At 39.0% G+C, this 22,681-nt stretch overlaps 1 protein-coding gene across 20 annotated transcripts in view; it reads left to right on the forward strand.

The window, feature by feature from the left end:
• Positions 1 to 22,681, forward strand: part of RGSL1 (regulator of G protein signaling like 1) — a 309,935-nt gene that overhangs the window by 184,860 nt on the left and 102,394 nt on the right. For all 20 annotated transcript variants that reach the window (XM_049112128.1, XM_025429987.3, XM_025429989.3 and 17 more), the window contains 3 exons: positions 8,824 to 8,886; positions 9,302 to 9,518; positions 13,483 to 13,590. In XM_049112128.1, the coding sequence (XP_048968085.1) occupies positions 8,824 to 8,886; positions 9,302 to 9,518; positions 13,483 to 13,590 (388 nt within the window). The remainder of the gene's footprint in view (positions 1 to 8,823; positions 8,887 to 9,301; positions 9,519 to 13,482; positions 13,591 to 22,681) is intronic.

Below are 22,681 nucleotides of genomic sequence, written 5' to 3' on the forward strand. Positions count from 1 at the left end.
TTGCCTTATAAAGCATGTTCCCACCCATTACCTCTTTTAGGCTTCTGAGAACCTCTGAGAGGCAGAGTAGTTCTGTTGCCTCTGTTGTACAATTGACGTAAATGAGACTCCTAGAGGGTTAAGTGGGTTAGCCCAAAAGCACACAGCAGGTTAGTGGAGAAACCAGGAGGTCTTGGTTCTAAGTCTAGCACAATTTCCAGTACATCTTAGTTATCCATAGCTGCACATTGAGTAGTGTATGACCAAATCAATCCAGTGGGTACACAGCCAAAGCTCTTCTTTGCATAGTTCTTTAGTGAAAGGCCAGAGGCCCCACTTTTCTTTCTGTAAGTATTTGGAATTAGAGGCTTATACTGGGGCTGTGCTTCCTGGATTAGCAGATCCACACAGAAAAGCCCCCTGCCTGGACCTTGGTCTTCAGCAAAGATATTGATGGTATTTGTATTAGGTAAGACTAGCTATCACAGTTTCTCAGGTTAAAGATCTTGATATCATCCATGGCTTGCCCTTTTGTCTCATACCCATGTTTAGTCCTGTGAATCCTGTTGAATCCAGTTGGTTCAACCTTAAAAATATATCCAGAATCTGGCATTCTTCCCCTTCCCTGTTACAACCACTCTTGTCCAAGCCCCATCCAGTGTTAGTTATCTGGGTTACTACAGTGGCCTCCTAACTGATGCCTATGGATTTGTCCTTGCAGATGACAAGAAGGCTCATTTCCACACTGGCAGGGTGATCTTGCGAAAGCATAAGTTGTGTAATTTAACTGAAAATAAGTAAAAGGAAGTAATTGGGGACGTTGAAAACAGATGGCTTTCTGTCTTCAGTAAGATCCAAGGTCCTTGCCCAAACTGACAAGGCCTACATAATCTCTCCTGGACACATCACTCCAGCCATGCCAGGTATATTGCCAGCTCAGAAGCAGTGCTCCCACTGTGTGTAATGTGCAGATGCTCATGCAGCTGTGCCCCCACTCCTTCAGCTGTGTTTGCTCAAGTTATCTCAGTGAGGCCTTCCTTACCCACTTTATATAAAATTTCATCCCATCCCCATTTTATTTTTCTCCTTAGCACTTATCATCATTATCCAGATCCAACATCCATTCTTACATATATACATACACTCTGTGTGAATGTGTGTATAATGCATGTGTAATCCTTACAATGTACATATATGCATATGTGCAAACCATATACATCTGTTATGTATACATATGCTCATATTATTTTTCAGATACATAATATTATGTATATATGTTTAACTTATTTTGCTTATTTTCTTTCTCCTTATGAGGGTGGGGATTTTCATGTTTTGTCAGTACTGTCTCCCCCAAATCTGGAACACTACCTTGGGGTATGGTATTCAGTGCTTGATAGTACAGATAGACATTCATACTCAATAGATGTTGGTTGAACCAATCAACCCAGTTAGCAATGGCCCCTCTTTTGGCCTTGCCCAAGACTCTTTTTGCTTGTTGGAGACAAATAGATTCTATGAGAACTTGGATTTTCATCCATCTCTTCAACCAACTTCCAATTATCCAGTCAACCTTTGTAAAGTGCCAATAGCATGCCCGCTGATATGTTCATTTCCTGACTTCTGGCTCAACAATGTAGAAACACAGTCTACATGGAGTAGGAGGACAAGTTTTAAAAATTCTGGCTGTGTCATTGTTTGGCTATGTGGTCTTGAACAAACCCAAAGTCTAAATTCTTGAATTTAGAATTCCCTAGGTCTTTTAGTCCTCATATATAAAATGAGAATTGGGACAAAATCATATTTGATCATATTTGTTGGATTTAATAAGTTTACAGATACATTAACAATACTATAAAAGGAAATAGGTAGAGAGAAGTGGGTATGAACCTGGAAGACAGAACATCAGCTTAAAAATTTCCTTGGGTTCTAACCAAAGAAGGGAGATTGAGAGAAGATACTGAAAATGGTGAGAGTAAGGGGTTCTATGAACACTGGAAAATATTTACTGTCTGGCCTCTTTTACATTGCTTTCAGGATGGGACAGAAGAGTTTAGCAAATGATGGACAAATTGAATTCTGAAGGAAACTCTGATACATTCTAATGAAAAATAATTATAGAAAAAATACATATATATTACAAATAGGTCAAATTTTAAAAAGTAATTATAGGTTAATAGGTCAAATTTTAAAAGTAATTATAGGTTAAGATATTGTTTTATTATATTTATTATTAGTAGTATTATTTTGCTACAAATCTGACTATTCTAATGGAAAATGTTCTATTAAGCATTGTTAAGATACCAATTAGATCACTTATTCACTAGTTATTAGAGTCATAAGTCTTTTAAACTAGAAGGAACATTAGTAGGATACCCCTTTCACACATGTTTATTTATTATTTATATTTTATATATGTATTTAGAGATTATACATTGGTCAATCATATTGTATTACAGTATATATTGTTAGTATTCAATCACTGAGCTGAATTTCCTTAGGAATATACTTCACTCCAGTTCCCCAGTTCTGATGAAGTTTCTAAAACTTGTACTCTTAGACTCACCTTCTGGCAGCATGACTGGTGTGGTTTGTAAAACCAGTCTTACATTATTTAAAAAGTATTGCTGTTGACTCATTCCCTGTAAAATAATGCCTAGACTACTTAGCAAGCATTCAAGTCCCTCGTGAAATCCCAACCAACCTTCACTGCCTCAACCCTTGCCACTACCTCACTCCTGAGCTCTTTGCAGAATGCTGCAGCTCAGCCATGCTGGAGTACTCATCATTTCCAAACATGTCCTTTCCCATCTCTGTGCTTTTGCTTAAGTTCTTCCTACTGCCTGGAATGCCCATTACTCAACTTCCATATACTAAGCTCCTACTTATCCTACAAAATACAAATTCTGGTTTAAATTTCCTTGCCTTTATGGATTCTTTCTGGATTTCCTGGACTCAAAACAAAAATAAATGTTCCCATGTTTCTGCTCCCAGAGAACTTTGTTCACCTTTGTATGGTAGCATGTGCTTTCCTGTGCTGCTCATCATGCTAGAAAGTGAGCTCCTTGAGAACAAGGTTTATAGCATATTGATCTGTGTATTCTCAGCCATTTGCATGTGCTTGGCAGATAGGAAGCCCTAGGAACTATTTGTCAAATAAATGAATGAAGATGAGAGTACAAAAAAATAAACCTAGCTAAGCACTAACTCTTAGGTTTTTTTGTTGTTATTGTTACTTTCTGTTTCTTTTAATGTGATGAAAGAACCATATGATCCTCTCAATAGATGCAGAGAAAGCATTTGACAAAATACAGCATCCATTCCTGATCAAAACTCTTCAGAGTGTAGGCATAGAGGGAACATTCCTCAGCATCTTAAAAGCCATCTATGAAAAGCCCACAGCAAATATCATTCCCAATGGGGAAGCACTGGAGGCCTTTCCCCTAAGATCAGGAACAAGACAGGGATCTCCACTCTCACCACTGCTATTCAACATAGTACTGGAAGTCCAAGCCTCAGCAGTCAGTCAACAAAAAGAGATAAAAGGCATTCAAATTGGCAAAGAAGAAGTCAAACTCTCCCTCTTCGCTGATGACATGATACTGTACATAGAAAACCCAAAAGCCTCCACCCCAAGATTGCTAGAACTCATACAGCAATTCGGTAGCGTGGCAGGATACAAAATCAATGCCCAGAAGTCAGTGGCATTTCTATACACTAGCAATGAGACTGAAGAAAGAGAAATTAAGGAGTCAATGCCATTTACAATTGCACCCAAAAGCATAAGATACCTAGGAATAAACCTAACCAAAGAGGTAAAGGATCTATACCCTCAAAACTATAGAACGCTTCTGAAAGAAGGAAGACACAAAGAGATAGAAAAATATTCCATGCTCATGGATTGGAAGAATTAATATTGTGAAAATGTCAATGCTACCCAGGGCAATTTACACATTTAATGCAATCCCTACCAAAATACCATGGACTTTCTTCAGGGAATTGGAACAAATCATCTTAAAATTTGTGTGGAATCAGAAAAGACCCTGAATAGCCAGGGGAATATTAAAAAAGAAAACCATAGCTGGGGGCATCACAATGCCAGATTTCAGGTTGTACTACAAAGCTGTGGTCATCAAGACAGTGTGGTACTGGCACAAAAACAGACACATAGATCAATGGAACAGAATAGAGAATCCAGAAATGGACCCTAACTTTATGGTGAACTAATATTCAACAAAGCAGGAAAGATTATCCACTGGAAAAAAGACAGTCTCTTCAATAAATGGTGCTGGGAAAATTGGACATCCACATGCAGAAGAATGAAACTGGACCATTCTCTTACACCATACACAAAGATAAACTCAAAATGGATGAAAGATCTAAATGTGAGACAAGATTCCATCAAAATCCTAGAGGAGAACACTGGCAACACCATTTTTGAACTTGGCCACAGAAATTTCTTGCAAGATACATTCATGAAGGCAAGAGAAACAAAAGCAAAAATGCATTATTGGGACTTCATCAAAATAAGAAGCTTCTGCACAGCAAAAGAAACAGTCAACAGAACTAAAAGACAACCTACAGAATGGGAGAAGATATTTGCAAATGACCTATCAGATAAAGGGCTAGTTTCCAAGATCTATGAAGAACTTATTAAACTCAACACCAAAGAAACAAACAATCCAATCATGAAATGGGCAAAAGACATGAACAAAAATCTCACAGAGGAAGACATAGACATGGCCAACACGCACATGAGAAAATGCTCTGCATCACTTGCCATCAGGGAAATACAAATCAAAACCACAATGAAATACCACCTCACACCAGTGAGAATGGGGAAAATGAACAAGGCAGGAAACCACAAATGTTGGAGAGGATGTGGAGAAAGGGGAACCATCTTGCACTGTTGGTGGGAATGTGAACTGGTGCAGCCCCTCTGGAAAACTGTGTGGAGGTTCCTCAAAGAGTTAAAAATAGGTCTGCCCTACGACCCAGCAATTGCACTGCTGGGGATTTACCCCAAAGATACAGATGCAATGAAACACCTGCACCCTGATGTTTCTAGCAGCAGTGTCCACAATAGCCAAACTGTGGAAAGAGCCTCGGTGTCCATCGAAAGATGAATGGATAAAGAAGCTGTGGTCTGTGTATACAATGGAATATTACTCAGCCATTAGAAATGACAAATACCCACCATTTGTTCGACATGGATGGAACTGGAGGGTATTTAATGCTGAGTGAAGTAAGCCAGTCGGAGAAGGACAAACATTATATGTTCTCATTCATTTGGGGAATATAAAAAATAGTGAAAGGGAATAAAGGGGAAAGGAGAGAAAATGAGTGGGAAATATCAGAGAGGGAGACAGAACATGAGAGACTCCTGACTCTGGGAAATTAACTAGGGGTGATGGAAGGGGAGGTGGGTGGGGGTTGGGGGTGACTGGGTGACAGGCACTGAGGGGGGCACTTGATGGGATGAGCACTCGGTGTTATGCTATATGTTGGCAAATTGAACTCCAATTAAAAAAATATTAGAAATGACAAATACCCACCATTTGCTTCAACGTGGATGGTACTAGAGGGTATTATGCCGAGTGAAGTAAGTCAGTCGGAGAAGGACAAACATTATATGTTCTCATTCATTTGGGGAATATAAATAATAGTGAAAGGGAATATAAGAGAAGGGAGAAGAAATGTGTGGGAAATATCAGAAAGGGAGACAGAACGTAAAGACTGCTAACTCTGGGAAATGAACTAGGGGTGGTAGAAGGGGAGGAGGGCGGGGGGTGGGAGTGAATGGGTGACGGGCACTGGGGGTTATTCTGTATGTTAGTAAATTGAACACCAATAAAAAATAAATTAAAAAAAATATTCTTCAGAAGTGAGTAAGGTCTTGGAGTGTGAGATACTAAGAGAATACACTTTAAAAGAAGATCCTTGCTGATATGATGAATCACATTGATTGTTTTACGGGTGTTGAACCAGCCTTGTGTCCCAGGGATAAATCCTACTTAGTCATGGTGAATAATTTTCTTAATGTACTGTTGGATCCTATTGGCCAGTATCTTGTTGAGAATTTTTGCATCCATGTTCATCAGGGATATTGGTCTGTAATTCTCCTTTTTGGTGGGGTCTTTGTCTGGTTTTGGAATTAAGGTGATGCTGGCCTCATAGAATGAATTTGGAAGTACTCCATCTCTTTCTATCTTTCCGAACAGCTTTAGAAGAATAGGTATGGTTTCTTCTTTAAACGTTTGATAGAATTCCCCTGGGAAGCCATCTGGCCCTGGACTCTTGTGTCTTGGGAGGTTTTTGATGACTGCTTCAATTTCCTCCCTGGTTATTGGCCTGTTCAGGTTTTCTATTTCTTTCTGTTCCAGTTTTGGTAGTTTATGGCTTTCCAGGAATGCGTCCATTTCTTCTAGATTGCCTAATTTATTGGCGTATAGCTGTTCATAATATGTTTTTAAAATCGTTTGTATTTCCTTGGTGTTGGTAGTGATCTCTCCTTTCTCATTCATGATTTTATTAATTTGAGTCTTCTCTCTTTTCTTTTTAATAAGGCTGGCTAATGGTTTATCTATCTTATTAATTCTTTCAAAGAACCAACTCCTGGTTCTGTTGATCTGTTCCACAGTTCTTCTGGTCTCGATTTCGTTGAGTTCTGCTCGAATCTTTATTAACTCTCTTCTTCTCCTGGGTGTAGGATCTATTTGCTGTTTTTTCTCTAGCTCCTTTATATGTAAGGTTAGCTTTTGTATTTGAGTTATTTCCAGTTTTTCAATGGATGCTTGTATTGCGATGTATTTCCCCCTCAGGACTGCTTTTGCTGCATCCCAAAGATTTTGAACGGTTGTATCTTCATTCTCATTAGTTTCCATGAATATTTTTAATTCTTCATTAATTTCCTGGTTGACCCTTTCATCTTTTAGCAGGATGGTCCTTAACGTCCACGTGTTTGAGGTCCTTCAAAATTTCGTATTGTGATTTAGTTCTAATTTCAAGGCATTATGGTCTGAGAATATGCAGGGGATGATCCCAATCTTTTGGTATCGGTTCAGACCCGATTTGTGACCCAGTATGTGGTCTATTCTGGAGAAAGTTCCATGTGCACTTGAGAAGAATGTGTATTCAGTTGAGTTTGGATATAAAGTTCTGTAGATATCTGTGAAATCCATCTGGTCCAGTGTATCATTTAAAGCTCTCGTTTCTCTGGAGATGTGCTTAGAAGACCTATCGAGTATAGAAAGAGCTAGATTGAAGTCACCAAGTATAAGTGTATTATTATCTAAGTATTTCTTCACTTTGGTTATTAATTGATTGATATATTTTCCATCAAAATCCTAGAGAAGAACACAGGCAACACCCTTTTTGAACTCGGCCACAATAACTTCTTGCAAGATACATCCACGAAGGCAAAAGAAACAAAAGCAAAAATGAAGTATTGGGACTTCATCAAGATAAGAAGCTTTTGCACAGCAAAGGATACAGTCAACAAAACTAAAAGACAACCTACAGAATGGGAGAAGATATTTGCAAATGACCTATCAGATAAAGGGCTAGTTTCCAAGATCTATAAAGAACTTATTAAACTCAACACCAAAGAAACAAACAATCCAATCATGAAATGGGCAAAAGACATGAACAGAAATCTCACAGAGGAAGACATAGACATGGCCAACACGCATATGAGAAAATGCTCTGCATCACTTGCCATCAGGGAAATACAAATCAAAACCACAATGAGATACCACCTCACACCAGTGAGAATGGGGAAAATGAACAAGGCAGGAAACCACAAATGTTGGAGAGGATGTGGAGAAAAGGGAACCCTCTTACACTGTTGGTGGGAATGTGAACTGGTGCAGTCCCTCTGGAAAACTGTGTGGAGCTTCCTCAAAGAGTTAAAAATAGACCTTCCCTACGACCCAGCAATTGCACTGCTGGGGATTTACCCCAAAGATACAGATGCAATGGAACGCAGGGACACCTGCACCACGATGTTTATAGCGGCAATGGCCACAATAGCCAAACTGGGGAAGGAGCCTCGGTGCCCATCGACAGATGAATGGATAAAGAAGATGTGGTTTATGTATACAATGGAATATTACTCAGCTCTTAGAAATGACAAATACCCACCATTTGCTTCGACATGGATGGAACTGGAGGGTATTATGCTGAGTGAAGTAAGTCAGTCGGAGAAGGACAAACATTATATGTTCTCATTCATTTGGGGAATATAAATAATAGTGAAAGGGAATATAAGGGAAGGGAGAAGAAATGTGTGGGAAATATCAGAAAGGGAGACAGAACGTAAAGACTGCTAACTCTGGGAAACGAACCAGGGGTGGTAGAAGGGGAGGAGGGTGGGAGGGTGCGAGTGAATGGGTGACGGGCACTGGGGGTTATTCTGTAGGTTGGTAAATTGAACACCAATAAAAAAAATAAAAAGAAGAAGAAGATCCTTAAAATAAATAAATAAATAGATAGATAGATAGATAAATAAATAAATAAATAAATAAATAAATATCCTTGGTTTTTAGGACCATTTTGAGAATCAAATGAGATGGTACTTTATTTAGAAAAGAACAAGGGAGTACAAAGATGTCAAGTACTTGTCTTTCAGTAAATTGCTATTATTTTCTTAAGTAAATATCAACTACCATTCTCTGAGATTCAGAAGGAGACTGCACGAGCTGCCATATTCAGAGACACATAGATTGTCTTGTGGTTGAATCAGAGAATCCAGAATCTGCAGCCTGCTTTTCTCCCACATGAACACTGGCACAAGAGATGCAGCAAACAGCATCACCTTGTAACACTTATGTCCTCTTTGGATTTCAGATGCTCAGCTCCTGGTACGATGAATTCCTGGATGAAGAGGACTACTGGTTTCTCATTTTTACAGTAGGAGGGACCTTGAGTTGGGGAGAAATCATGAGGTTGTGGGGAGAAAAAGAGTAACTGTTCCCTTAGAAGCCTTATTTGTCAAAGTAAATGAAATGTTTATTTTTCCTAGAGGCCACTAGGTGTTGACAAGGTCCCTGATGTTCTAAAGATAAACCTTAAGGAAAAAGACTCAAGTGCAATAGCTGATTTTGAAGAAGTCACATTCAAATAGAATTTCTTCCTTATAGAAATGGATTTAATTAGAAGAGGGTGGAGGGTGGTGTGTAAAGGAGCAATGGTTCTTAACAAAATGAAAGCAATCAGCAGCATAAATGATGTGACAAGGAGGCACAGGGGAATGGGCTGTTAAAAAATCTTACTTCTGGTCTAGCTCCTATAGCAGGTGCTCTCTGCCCTCATCCTCTTCTCTTAGACCAAGTTCAGCAGCAGCCGATGGCATAAAAAAGGATCTATAAATAAAGAAGAGAACATTCTTCTTTATAAGAGGTGTGAGGAATCCCTGGAGTTAAGCCAGGGTTTGGCTAACATGGAGAAAATGGATTCTATGCAGTGGCAAAAGATAGCTACTGAGGACCTGAGACAATGTGGGTCTCTCCAGGTAGAACTGAACTCTCCAGTGTTCGAAGCAGGTAAGGGCAGTCACCATAATTTTTTGATCCTAATATATAAGCAACTGGGAAATATTAATATTTAACATTTAGTGAGTGTTTACTACATGTCAGCACTGTCCAATGCAAAGATTACCTCATTTGATCTTCAAAATAACCTGTGAGGTAAGTACTGAGTAACTGAGGCACAGAGAAGATAATTGACCTTCCCAAGGTCACACAGTAAGTGGCAGGGCCAGGATTTCACTGACTGACTGGCCTCTTCTAGCTCTGAAGGGAGCCAGAGCACTGAAGTTTGGCCAGACTCATGTCCACCAAAGCATCACCTCAGTTAAAGAATAATTCACTTTTGTACATCTGATAAGCATGGTCCCCTTTACCACACTTCCTCCAGAGTCAGGTTCAAAGCATTTCTGTGAATATATTTTTAATAGCTACTGACCTCGCCCAACATAACACAGTAGCTGACTCACGGAGTAGAGAGGAGTGGTTGGGAACACAAGGCTCTGCTGTCCCAGAGGTCTGGGTTATATCCTAGTTCTCCTACTGACTAGAAACTTAAGCATTTAAGTATTTAAATGTATTTAACCTCTCGTTAAGCCCTAGTTTTCGCATCCTTAAAATGGGGCTAATAATAATAGATTTGTTGTGAAGAAGACCCCAGGTCACCTATGAAAGCTATTACCACAATGTTTGGCAACAGTAAAAGTCCATAATGTCAGCCATTAATATCCAAATTGAACAAAAAAAAACTGAAGCAATCAGAGTACTGCAGCATTTCTTTTTTATATAAATTTATTTTTTATTGGTGTTCAATTTGCCAACATATAGCATAACACCGAGTGCTCATCCCGTCAAGTGCCCACCTCAGTGCCCGTCACCCAGTCACCCCCACCCCCCACCCAACTCCCCTTCCACCACCCCTAGTTCGTTTCCCAGAGTCAGGAGTCTTTTATGTTCTGTCTCCCTTTCTGATATTTCCCACTTATTTTTTCTCCTTTCCCCTTTATTCCCTTTCACTATTTTTTATATTCCCCAAATGAATAAGACCATATAATGTTTGTCCTTCTCCGATTGACTTATTTCACTCAGCATAATACCCTCCAGTTCCATCCATGTCGAAGCAAATGGTGGGTATTTGTCGTTTCTAATGGCTGAGTAATATTCCATTGTATACATAAACCACATCTTCTTTATCCATTCATCTGTCGATGGGCACCGAGGCTCCTTCCACAGTTTGGCTATTGTGGACATTGCTGCTATAAACATCGGGGTGCAGGTGTCCCGGCGTTTCATTGCATCTGTATCTTTGGGGTAAATCCCCAGCAGTGCAATTGCTGGGTCGTAGGGCAGACCTATTTTTAACTCTTTGAGGAAGCTCCACACAGTTTTCCAGAGGGGCTGCACCAGTTCACATTCCCACCAACAGTGCAAGATGGTTCCCCTTTCTCCACATCCTCTCCAACATTTGTGGTTTCCTGCCTTGTTCATTTTCCCCATTCTCACTGGTGTGAGGTGGTATCTCATTGTGGTTTTGATTTGTATTTCCCTGATGGCAAGTGATGCAGAGCATTTTCTCATGTGCGTGTTGGCCATGTCTATGTCTTCCTCTGTGAGATTTCTGTTCATGTCTTTTGCCCATTTCATGATTGGATTGTTTGTTTCTTTGGTGTTGACTTTAATAAGTTCTTCATAGATCTTGGAAACTAGCCCTTTATCTGATAGGTCATTTGCAAATATCTTCTCCCATTCTGTAGGTTGTCTTTTAGTTTTGTTGACTGTATCCTTTGCTGTGCAAAAGCTTCTTATCTTGATGAAGTCCCAATAGTTCATTTTTGCTTTTGTTTCTCTTACCTTCATGGATGAATCTTGCAAGAAATTACTGTGGCCAAGTTCAAAAAGGCTGTTGCCTGTGTTCTCCTCTAGGATTTTGATGGAATCTTGTCTCACATTTAGATCTTTCATCCATTTTGAGTTTATGTTTGTGTATGTGCAGCATTTCTTAAACTTCAACCCACAATAAACACATTTGACTTCAGGGAACATGTACTTGTATATATGTGTGTGCATATATATGGAGCAACATTTTCACAAAGCAATATTACCCTTATTATGTAAGATGATTTCCCCTAATATTCTCTATTCTATTTTTAAAAGCTGATAATGACAGTTTTTTGACATATTATGGAGTCGTGACCTGCACTTTTAAAAACACAGAGGAGGAGTAAGCCAAAGCTTTGAAAATTCAATTCCACCACTCCCTTGCTCTGTGAGCCTCAGCAAGTCACCTCATCTCTTTGAGCCTCATTTCCTCCAATATACAGTGAGGATAATGGCCCCTCCTTGGTAGAATTGCTGAGGGAATTGAAGGCAATGCATTTACACTGCAAGCGGGTGCTCAATACATATTTGGTAGATTACACTAAAAAAATGTAACATTCTATTTTTTAAAGCTTTTATGTGCACTCCATATATAAAACAAGGTGCCTTAAATGCTTGCCTCTCAAGAGCCATGCTTGGGCATGAGTTATTTAAATCTAGCATGAACAAGTCCTCTGTTTCCTATCAGAGTTTCACCTTCTCATGCCACAACCTGTTCAAGAGAAAAGTGGAAGAAAGGATGGCTGATAAATTTCACCACACACATACTTGGCAATAGGCATGGTTGGTGGCCTTGGAGTGCCAGGGATGACCAGAAAGAGTGGGAATTACTTTCCATGAAGCTGCTTCTTCCCTCCCCCAACACACATCATTATTCCCTCAACCACTGCCTTTTTGGAATGCAAGTCTGACCTGATAAGGTCCTCCTGTATATTTGCTCAACCCAGGGCCCTGACTCCCAAATGGACTGATGCCTCCACTCAGGATGCACCATAAACTCACAGAGCATCAGAGCTAGAATACTTTTCTCAGATTTCATATGGAGAAAATGAGTCTCTGAGAAGTGGAAAGACTTGGCCAAGGTTAATAAGGGAGAGATTGGTCCAGGACTAGAAATCTGGATCTATTGTAGGAATGATCTACTGCTCTTATAACTTAACAGCCAGATTCACCTGGCTGAGAGAGGAGAATGATAACAATGACAAAGCTGACATAAGGACAACTAATCTTTGTGGGTCCCTCCCCCAGCATTCCTTCTAGACTCCACCAATATAATCTTCAGAAAGTATTGGACTGCCTTGGGAGAGTTTCTGGAGAACTGTGTGCAATTAGACTTATTTTAAACCCCAGAACTCACAACATGATTGAGTGTTTTCACCTTGGTAGGAGGTAAGGTGCTGCTAATCTGTATCTATTGTCTAGTACATGACTAGAAGGAAGGCTGCCTCATCTTATTTTGGATACAAAAAGGTATTCCCTCTCAATTCATTATGTATAACTAGAAATAACGTATGGCTATTTCTAGAAAAAATAATTTTCTCTCAAAGGACAATGATTTGCAACTATTAATGATAATCACATATATGAACTGTCAATTCTGAAAGTAATTCCCAAAGACAGAGCCAAGCAAGAGAGAACCGTTCCTAGCATGTTATTTGCCATATACAATCCCTAAGTGTATCAAATTCTTTGAAGCAATAGCAGAATGTTTGGAATACATTTGCAATTCCTTCCCATAACAGATGGCTGCTTCTAAGGGTCAATATTCATTTGGATAAATTACTTCTTGTATATGTGTTAAATATTAGTATTTCTTTCAAAACCATAACTCAGTTACCTCAGCATCCTTCAGGCAGAAAATCTCCATGGGTCAGGGGTCCCCAAGAAGGGGGGCAGTGTTCTAACATTCTGGAGAGGAGGGAAAGCTATATTCCCTTACTTCTGATTTGGCTTGAGGAACTTATATTCTTTGTGTGAACATTTTATTAAAACATTCTTATCTTAGTTAAATAATATTTTAAAGGTAATATCCTCAATAAAATTGCATGAATCTTTGAGCCAGAGTGGACAATCAGGCTCTATTCCTTTTTTCCCTACTTGATAGACATAGAGAAAATGTCCTTTGAGGAACTCTGCTATAAGTATCCAAAGGTGGCCATACAGAGAATCAGTGATGACTACAAAATATATTGTGAAAAAGCACCTAAAACAGGTAAGTATTTAAAACTCAAAGATAAATCGGAGACAATCAGGTAAGAGATTCTCCAACCTCAAGAAGCATAAGCCAAGAGAGGAACTGTGCTTCTTTTGAAATGAGGGATGGTCAGGGAAGAATTGCCATGTCTTTTTTCTTCTACACAGCCATAGAAGGGCATCCTGAAACTGACAGGCAATTATAAATGAATGAAGGTGGTGATGAAAATTGTTAATTCCTGCTTTCTCACTTAGTTATCACTCTGGGGTTTTAATTAATGCAGATATGTCTTCTACTGAGTTCATTAGAGTCAGAGATGTGTGGAAGGAGGTTTGTTGGTGTGTGTTCCTAGTATAATGCCTTTAAAGAAATGAGGAAAGCAGAATTGGCAGAGGTAGATGTTGAACTGCAAGGCAGTTACAATAGACCTCAGCAGATCCCATAGAAGAAGCTCAAAAGCTAGGATGGCCTTTCAGAGTCCTCCCTTACTGAGACAAAGGACCTTTTTTTTTTTCTTTTCACTTTCACATTGACTCAAAAGGGATTTGGCTGACCAAGGGGAGGATACAACCTTGGGTCAGGCAACATCCTTTGGCTGAGGCAATGCCCAGAGGGGGTCTCAACTATGAGCTATCTGTATCCAATACTCCAGGTAGCTGGGAATGGGTGGTTAGATCCTAAAAGGAGGATCTGAGTTGTGCACTAGCCGTGCACCACAGCACCCTGTTGACTTTTTTTGTATGGAAACTTCACTCCATATTGGAATAGTTACCCCAGAATTCTGGTTGGTTTCTTTTTCCTAGGGAACTTATACTAGAAGAGCTCACTCACACTCCTAGAGCTTATCTGGAGACCACACCGAATACTCTTCTTCACCCTTCTTTGCTACCCATCCTAGAGTTCCTTTATTCTCAGATAGTGTCTCTGCTGGTCTTAGGGGACTTACCTGGGAGGATGACATACATTGTCATCCCTAAGGAGCCTAAGCTTCCTGATCATCATGTTTTTCAGGCTATAGTTATTGCGTTTGACAATTCATCATCAAAATTGGGAAGTAGAATACTAAGAGTATTCCCAATGCCAAATGAATTCTCTTCTGCTCCTGCTGTGTTATTGATGTTATCAGGGGATGATAAGAGTCAATTACTCTGCAAGTACAGTAACTCCTTTGCTTGCCTGCTAGCCTCTTGGCCTAAGGAACTTAAAGTGCTTACTGTGCCTACTGTGTCCCTAGTAGAAGCATTCCCCTTCTGGGAACCAAGATCTCCAGACTGGCACTGTCCAGTACAGTACAGGATCCACTGGCATCATGTGGCCATTGAATACTTGAAATGTATCTGATACTAATAGGTTACACAAAATACATTTTATAAAAATTAACTTCAACCTTTTATTTTATCTTTTTAATGTTACTACTAGAAAATTTAAAATTATATGTGTGATTCATGTTATATTTCTATTGGACAGCACTGATATAGATCCACAGAACCTAAAATTGTAAGGATTAAAAATTTTCCTAAGTATGGGGCTCCTGGGTGGCTCAGTTGGTTAAACATATGCCTTCAGCTCAGGTCATGATCCCAGGGTCCTGAGATGGAGCCCCTCATTGGGCTCCTTACTCAACAGGGAGCCTGCCCACTCCCTCTCCCTCTGCATGCTGTTCCCCTTGCTTGTGTTTTCTCTCTCTCTCTCTGTCAAAAAAATAAATAAAATAAAAAAAAAGAAATTTCCCTAAGTAAATCCATCATTGATATTGATGTTAAATGGGTCACCCTTACTTTTACTCCTTGTCCTCATAACCCGTGTATTCTACTTATTGGGGACATAACATCTTATAATGGTCTCCAGTTTATCCTGGTGGATGATGTCCCATTTTCCAAGATCATAAACAAGCTGGTTTCATAGTTGCACCTTCAAAGAATGGCTCCATTGCTGTACCAGGCCAGCAGCTATCATAGTTGATAGAACTAATGGATCCCATCATCATATGTCCATTGCCAACCTTACTTTAAGCGTATCACTTGGTCAGAGGAAATGTTACATGGGATTGCATTCAGGTTTCTTGTAAGCTTCCTGGTAGCAATGCTTACTGAGGCTTTGTAGCCAGAAATTCTTGTCAATTCCAGGCAAGATACAATTGATACTCATTCCAGAGTTGAAGTGATCCAATGTCATCAATTTCTCACCAAGTTGGTTATTGGTTTTCTATGAGAGTTGTTTTTTTTTCACCACATAGATTTAATGTCTTAAGATTTTGACATATTTGCTTTTGATCATTTTTCAAAGAAATAACAAATTATAGAAACAATCAAAGCCTCTTTACATCTGTCCCTAATTTCAACCACTAACCTCCCTCACTAGAGAAAATTCCTTCCATTTATTTTCATATGCCTTTTATTTTATTTTTAAATATTTTATTTAATTGAATATTTTATTTAAATTCAATTTGCCAACATATAGTATAACAGCCAGGGCTCATCTCATCATGTGCCCTCCTTAATGCCATCACCCATTTACCCCATTCCCTGCCACCTCCCTTCTGCAACCCTTTGTTTGTTTCCCAGAGTTAAGAGTCTATTATGGTTTGTCTTCCTCTCTAATCTTTCCCCACTCAGTTTCCTTTCTTTCCCTTTTGGTCCCTTTCACTATTTCTTATATTCCATATGTGAGTGAAACCATTATGATAACTGTCTTTCGTCAGTTGACTTATTTCAGCATAATACTCTCTATTTCTATCCACAACAATGGAAATGGTAGGTATGAATCCTTTCTGATGGCTGAGTAATATGGCATTGTACATATATATACCACATATTCTTTATCCATTCATCTGTTGAAGGATCTTGTGGCTCCTTCTGCAGCCTTCCTGGTTAAAGTGTTCTTGGCATGGTTTTCTCATTTTAGTACCTTGCATACATCATGCCAGCCCTTTCTGGCCTGCCAGGTCTCTGGGGATAGGTCTGCTGTTAATTTGAAATTTCTCACCATATAAGTTAGGAATCTCTTGTCCTGAGCTGCTTTCGGATTTCCTCTTTATCTCTGAAATTTGCAAGTGTTACTATTATATGTTGGGGTGCTGATCAGTTTTAGTTGATTTGGGGGGGGCGGTCTTCTCTATCTCTTGGATATGAATGCCAGATTAGGGAAGTTCTCAGCTATGATTTGTTCAAACATGCTTTCTGATCCTCTCTCTCTCTACGTCCTCTGGAATCCCAATAAGATGAATGTTATTCTTTCTCAAACTGTTAATTCTTAGAGTCTCTTCCCCTGGGTTCTTAGTTGTTTTTCTCTCTTTTCCTCACCTTGTCTTCTGTGTCACTCACTCTCTCTTCTGCCTCATTAACCCTAGCTGTTAGAGCATCCAGTCTAGACTGCATCCCAGTGAAAGCATTTTTAATTTCGGCCTGATTAGATCTCATCTCTGCAGTAATAGAATCTCTAGAGTCTTTTATGCTTTTTTCAAGAGCCACCAATAATTGTATGATTGTAATCCTGAATTCTATCTCTGGCATTTTACTTAAATCCATATCCATTAGATCTGTGGCAGAGAGCATTACTTCTGGTTCTTTCTTTTGTGGTGAATTCTTCCTTCTAGTCATTTTGTCCAGCGCAGAATGACTGTCTGAGTAAGCAGAGTCAAAAATATCAACCATGACCTGAGAAAAATATACCATAAACAATTCTGAAGAGGTCAGGGACCAGAAAATTTTAAAAGACTATGAAAGTGAAAAATGAATTTTAAAAAATAGTAAAAATTTAAAAAGGGAGAAGGGAGGAAATGAGGGAGAGAGAATATAGTCTCACAGAGTGGACCAAGATGGTGATCCTCTTAGTTCTGAGTGTATTTTTGGTCTGTGTGTTAGAAGGTACTAAATTAAAAAATTATAAAACAAAACAAAACAAAAACACCAAAAACTTATGTACATATAAAAATTTAATTGAATACAAAAAAATTTAATTGAATATGTTGAAAGGAAGCCAACAATGAGGAATATATCTATGACATGTAATTGTAAAAATATGAAAGTCAAAAAGGAAAAAACTTAAAAACAAAGAGTTGATAAAATATTATAGTTAAGCAAGAAAAAAGAAAAAATATTGGAAATTTTTAACCTGAAAGATAAACAAGTCTTACAGAAAAAACCTCGAGTTCTATACACTATTTTCCCTCAGTCCTGAGGCTTTTCAGTGCTGTTTGGTCAGTAAACTTGGTGTTCCCCTGTTCTTCCAGCTGGTCTTCTAGGGGAGAGGCTGCTGCACCGATTCCCAGGTGTCTGTGCCTGGGCGGAAGTGCCCCACCCCTTTCCAGGTGGACTGGTTCAGTGTAAGCTGTTTGTCCTGTGAGGTCTTTGTTCCCTGGAGACTAAGCCTTTCTAGAGCGAATGGTCTCCAGGGTGAACGGAGGAAAAAAAAATGGTGGCAGCCAGATCTCCAGCCCCAGAGCCAAGAGCTCCCAGCGGGTGCCAAACTATAGTCTCTTAGTGCACATTGGCTCAGGTCCCCCTGAGGGCAGGTGGAGGGGGGCACTGATTCGTACAATTTGAAGGGTGTCAGGAGGTGGGACAGCTTTCCCCAGCTTGGTATTCAGCGGCTTCATCTCTCCCAGAGGAAGCGGAGATAGCCTGCTTCTTCCGCTGCCTGGCTCTGGGGCAGAGAGCCTTCGCCTTTCAAATAAGTATATAGCACTCACAAGTATTTTGTGTACTTTATAACAGCAAAATAATTTAATTCCTTCCTCCCAACCATTATATCATTGAATACATTGCCACTATCATTTGAATACCTTGTTACTATTATTTGAATACATCATTACTATTTTTATTTTGAACAAACTATTACTCATTAGATCAACCAAAGAGAAGAAAAATAAAGGGTTTTGACTTACTTACTCATTCCCTTTTTGATCCTCTCCTTTTTTTTTTTAATGTAGATCCAAGTTTCCAACCTATATATTATTTTCCTTCTCTCTAGCATTTAACATTGCTTACAAGGCAGGTCTACTCGAAGAAATTCCCTCATTCCTTTTTTTTTTTCTTTTGTATAAGAAAGTATTTATTTCTAATTCACTTTTGAAGAATAATTTTGCAAGATAGAGAATTTTAGGCTGGTGGGGGGAATTTTTTATCAACACTTCAAATATCTTATTCCACTCTCTTCTTGCTTGCATGGTTTGTGAAGAGAAGTCAGATGTAATTCTTATGTTTGCTTCTCTCTAGGTTAGATGTTTTATTTCCCCCTTGTCTTCTTTCAGAATTTTTTTGTTATCTTTTTTTTTCCATCTTTTCTTCTCTGTTCTCTGAGCTTTAGGGATCTGTGGGTTGGTGTTTGACATTAATTTGGAGGAAATCATCAGTCATTATTGTTTCAAATATATCTTGTGTTTATCTCTTTTCATTCTAGGATTCACATTATACATGCGTTACACCTTCTATATAGTTCTCACACAATTTTTAGGTGTTTTGGTTTTGGTTTTGGTTTTTTTTCAGTCTCTTTGTGTTCTTTGTTTTTAAGTTTTAAAGGTTTCTATTGAGATATCTTCAAGTGCAGATATGTTTGCTCAGCTATTTCTAATCTATCAATGAGCCCACCATAGACATTCTTAATTTCTGTCAGTGGTTTGATCTCTAGCATTTCTTTTTGGTTCTTTCTTGGAGTTTCCATCTCTCTGCTTACTTTGCCCATTTGCTCATGCATGCTATCTACTTTATCTATTAGAGCCCTTAGCATATTAGTCATAGTTTTAAATTCCTAGTCTGATAATTCCAAAATCCCTGTCATGTTTGCTTCTTATGTTTGCTCTTCTCTTTAAATTATGGGGCTTTTTCCTTTTGGTATGCCTCATATTTTTTTGCCCTAATATCAGGACATGATGTACAAGGTAAAAGGAACTGCTGTAAATGGGCCGTTAGTACTGTGGTGGTGAGGTGTGGGGGAAGGGCAAGCATTCTATAGTCCTGGGTCTCAGTCTTTTAGTAAGCCTATGCCTCTAGACTGTGAACTTAAGAAAAATCAGGAAATTAACAATGATGTATTACTACATTTAATTTTCAGGCTATGTTCAAGTCTCACCAAATGTCTATTATCTGGAACAGTTCCTCAAATTTTCTGATTCTTATATCCTTGACATTTTTAAAAATTGCAAGGTTATTTTTATAGATGTCTCTCAATAAATTTGTCTGGTGTTTTCTCATGTTTAAACTTGGATTATCCATTCAGAAATATCATTGCAGTCCTTTTCAGTGCAGTAGGTGGTGCACCATTTTGCTTTTTTTCCATTACTGGTAATATTTCCTTTGATCACTTAATTATATGGTGCCTCCTAGGATCTTCCCCTGTAAATTAGTTTTTCCCTTTTGTAATTAATAAATATTATGTGTGTGGAGGAGAGAGGATACTTTGAAATTATATAAATACCCCATTTTCTACCACACTTTTAATTTATTCATTTAGATATATAAATGATAGGTGATAGATAGATAGGCAGAGAGATTCATTGTTTACTGATTTTATTTAATGGATTTTAATCTATTACTATGGTTACTTACTTTGATGTTCAAATTGTCTCCTATTTGGTCAGTGGCATACCATTCAAAGCTGGCATCTGTCTCCTCTTGACAGGTCTCTCGAGCATTGTCTTACTTTCTTGTATGAGATATCTGTTCCAAGCTCATCTTGTACTCTCCCTACTCTAGCTCAGAATCAGCCATTTCTCTAAAGAGTGTGGTTCCTTCTCTTAGAGAATGATATTTAGGTTAGTTCATTGCTATTGAGATCACTGCAATCAAATCTTCTTAATGGACAGAACTCGAGAACATTGTGTTTGAATATATGTGTGTATGCATACACAGAGACACATTTATAGCTATATTTCTCCATATCTACATATAGAAAACCATGAGACCCCACCAATATCTATACTTTAATCCAATACATTTGAGTTTATTCTAGTTTTTTCCTTTTCCATAATTTTACGTCTCCTCTGACAATGAGAAAATTGACTCCCTTTGCCTTAAATGTATTTATGTATTTGATTAATTCTTTCTATGTAACTAATACCTTGTCTACACTGTCACTCTTGCTGATGCCCTCTTCCCCTTACCTGGGCCCAGCACCTTACACCAGGCCCTTTTCATGCATAGCACCCTCCTCACCTTGCTTGAATTGTAATACCATTTTTAGGATGCTTCTTCTTGAGGAAACTCTCCTCACTCTGTTCTGATGACCTGTGCCAGGATACTACTACATGTAGTCATTCCTCATTGCCACTGGGGCTCTGATTTCCTGCACGTGGCCATCCTTCTTCCATGGAGAGGTCAGTCTTATTTTTCTCAGGCTCTGATGCTCCATACCAAGCTGTACCCATTTCCTGTGTAGACTCTCTCTTCATCTTGCTTGGACTCTGTCACCCCATACCAGGTGACCCCTTAACATGGACATCCTCCAACCTGCTCAGGTTCTGATACCCTGTGGTAGGCCACACCTAATGAGAATATCTTCCTCATTTATTTTTTTAGATAGATTTATTTATTTATTTATTTATTTATTTATTTATTTATTTTAGAGAGAGAGAGAATGCACATGGGGGGAGAGACAGAGAGGCCATAGACTCCCCACTGAGCATGGAGCAGATGCCAGGCTTGATCCATGACCTCAAAATCACAACCTGAGCCAAAATCAAGAGTCAGATTCTCAACTGACTGAGCCACTCAGGTGTCCCTGTCTTTCTCATTCTATTCAAGTTTCCACACTTCGTCCTGGTCTGCTCCTTTGTGCCCCAATGTGGGTGCCTTTCTCACCCTAGTTGAACCCCAAATGCTGGGCCTCCCTTTATGTGGATACCTCCTCATCCTGCCTGAGTTCTGAATTCTCCAAGTTGCCCTTCATGTGAATGTTCTCCTCACTCAGCTTGAGCTTCAGCACCAAGTGTAGGGCAGTACTTCTGTGGGGAAGTCCCCCTTACCCTACCTGCAATTTGCAGCTTTCTCCCTTTTCATGCTGACAAATATCTTGTTCTGCCCTTAGTAATGGTTTTATAACTTAATTATTTAGGATATGAAGTCATCTTTTCAGTTTTTAAGGGTGGCATTAATCTCTGCCATTATCCCCAGAATATGATATTGTTTTTTATTATCTTGACTAGGAGCATGGAAAGAGTTTCAGAGACTTCCACTTGATCTTTCTCACCATAATAGCTCTTACTCCTTAGACCAAGGAAATAATATGGAGATCCTATCAACTACCAAGTAATTCCATTCCAGTACACATTTAGAGATTGGAGAAATGACTACTTAATGGATCTGTGGACCCAGTGGACCCACTGTTCCTACAGTGAGATGTACCTGGGCCAGGACTCCACTTATTACCTAATTTTCATAAGTGTCTTCTCTAGTAGGCTTCCATGATGATGTTCTGGGGATCCAAATAGTGTTACTAGGACCTTGTGTTCAATAGTCTTTAAAATAACTGGATATTTTTCTTCCAGTTACTGGGATAAATGCTCAAAGGCCCCATTGGAGAGGGACTATGAGTATGATTAGAATTCACTTTCTATAATGTTGTAGGGTCTGTCTTCATGGAGACCTTTCTTCAGTCAGTGCATCTCAGGTCTAAAAATTGACTCAGGTTTAGAAACTAAGCAAGAGATTGTGACTTTCTTTGGTGCAAGTGCTCTCAGTCATTTATCCTTGGTGTCTTTTAGTTGTATATATTAAGCAGGAACTTTTTTGGCTGCCTATTTAGCCTCTAGGAATACTATTCTATTAACCATACCTACAGCTTTCTGAGGGTCAGGTCCTCCTAGCTGCCACTCTGTTGTTCTACTGCCACTTTATTGTTCGTTATAAAAGTAGCACCTTCTTTACTTCTGGCAACAAAGTGCTCCCACCTTATCTCTATGATTTTGGGATTTGATTTCCATTGCTATCAGAGACCTCAATTTAATAATAGTTGGCCCTGACCTACAGAGAAAAATGTGTTGGAAAACACAGAGTTGGTGTGTTAAGAATATGCAGACTATGAGTGAGAAGGCACAAGTCACTCCCACAAGGTTGGCAGGTAATTCCCTTGGCATCTGAGATCCCACTTTGGAAAGAGAAAACTCTAGGGCCAT

Source organism: Canis lupus, chromosome 7 (genome assembly GCF_003254725.2).
Source record: "Canis lupus dingo isolate Sandy chromosome 7, ASM325472v2, whole genome shotgun sequence".
Taxonomy (NCBI): Eukaryota; Metazoa; Chordata; class Mammalia; order Carnivora; family Canidae; genus Canis; species Canis lupus.